General features: G+C 45.1%; 1 protein-coding gene across 1 annotated transcript; it reads right to left on the reverse strand.

The window, feature by feature from the left end:
- Positions 1 to 921: 921 nt before the first annotated feature.
- LOC307022759 (uncharacterized protein) lies at positions 922 to 1,524 on the reverse strand (the record flags this gene model as incomplete). The annotated part of the gene is made up of 2 exons (XM_079655652.1): positions 922 to 1,154; positions 1,263 to 1,524. 2 exons carry the CDS (start codon positions 1,522 to 1,524, stop codon positions 922 to 924), a joined length of 495 nt encoding a protein of 164 aa, XP_079511778.1.
- Between the last annotated feature and the right edge of the window lie 396 nt (positions 1,525 to 1,920).

Below are 1,920 nucleotides of genomic sequence, written 5' to 3' on the forward strand. Positions count from 1 at the left end.
GCCTGGCTCCAGAAGGGGACCCCGGGCTTCCTCCGGGCCGGGTATCCTCACTTCGTGTGTCGTCTTTCATGAGGTCTTGTGAACCAATCTTATTCTGGCCCTTTGCCTGAGACCAATTTGCCATGGGAGACCCTACCAGGAACACAAGGTTCCAGACAGCACAGCCCCCAGGTTCATCAGGGCACACAAACCTCTCTGCCACGGTAAGGTGCTGGTTCTTCAGAGAGGCTAACTGTGGATAACACAGCACCAAGAAATTCCTGGCAAATGGGCCGGGTGATAAAGACACTGTCAGGGTCCAAAGGGCTTGTCCGAAGTGTCTTGGTGAAAACCAAGAGTAGCACTTTACATCGACCAATTGACAAGCTCTGTCTGCTTCTGGAAGCAGTTGATTGAACACAAGGTATCATGTGCTAGTAACCTCTGACACCCAATATCACACATACACTAGGGGTTTCACAACTACCAATATTTACTAGTGGACATATTTTTCAAAATAGCAGTCGACTAGTCGACTAGTCGTTACGTCATAATAAAGACACACAAAGAGAGGTGTAAAACTGTATTTTATATTGGAACTCATACAGTTACATTAAACACTGCATTTTAATTTGTGTTACATGGCTGAGTAAATAACAAACATTAACTGGACTCACCAAAATCTCTGGAAAAACTCTGTTTACATAAATGCCACGTAAATCCAGTGCGCAACAGCACATTGCGCAACATTTTACTCGCTGTCCTCCACGATAATGTCCACCTTTCCTGATTTTTGGTTTGCGTTGAGGAACACCAACGCATCAACATGTGAGGGAAGGAGGCTTGACCGCTGTCGGGTGACAGTGTTGCCTGCCAGGGAAAAAACCCTCTCATTCGGGTTGCTTGTGCCTGGAATAGCCAGGTAGCTCCTCGAAAGCTTGGCTAAACGGGGGAATCGGTGCGCGTTTTCTGCCCACCACTCCAGTGGGTTATCCATTGTGGGGATATGCGGTGTCCGCTGGCAGTATCATCAGCATCACTGTTGACCCGTTTTTTCTTGCTGCTGCTCTCGAAATGAGCTCCAAACAGCTGTTCAAAGTCACTCTCCAGTCTCGCCTTTTTGCAACTTGCTTCTGCCAGCTCCACTCCAACGTTGTCTGCAATATCCTCTTCACCTACAGCAAAAATGAACCACATTAATGATTAACACATTGTTTTACAATTTGGCCGGTTTAAGTAGGACTTTTTTGTGAAACAATTATCGCTAGTTCAACTCTATTTACCTGTAGCTCCTGGCTGTTCCACCTTTCCGTCTTCACGCACTAATTGAGTCAGGCGCGCCTGGGCTTCCTCTCTGACATCGTCTGGAAGGAACTTCAGATTCTTAAATCGTGGATCTAGCATGCATGCCGTGATCGGGATGGATTCTGCCAGCAGGCGAGACAACAGCTTGAAGCGGGTGATGAGCTCTTTCCTCATGGTATTCTTGAAGGAACAAATAGCCGCCAGATCGGACTCATTTGCACCTAGCGTGTTGTTAGCCATTATTACGTTCCCTTCTGAGCTAGGGGAATCAAAGGGAAGCAACACAACCAGATTGGAATTGGTATAATTATAAGCGGTTTATTTTAAATAGCAGCGGTAAACAAAATGGCAGGCATGCAGCCTGGAAAAAACAAAAGGGCCAAAAACACCGGTTTAAATAACAAACAAAAGAGGCCACAAGGGCGCAAGTTTAAATAGGCAACCAAACTAAGGGAGGACTGTAAAAAGTGAGTCTAAAGACATACAGTGAAAATAAATACTAATATACTAAATAAAGAACGAAACAAAACCCCACTTTAAAAGTGGTACAACTAACACAAAGAATCTATACAAAAACACAACTAAACTACAGGCAACCGTCACAGAATCCTAACCTACTCTAAACACTAACTAAGC

This window comes from Notothenia rossii (assembly GCF_949606895.1).
Source record: "Notothenia rossii genome assembly, chromosome: 10".
NCBI classification, from domain to species: Eukaryota; Metazoa; Chordata; class Actinopteri; order Perciformes; family Nototheniidae; genus Notothenia; species Notothenia rossii.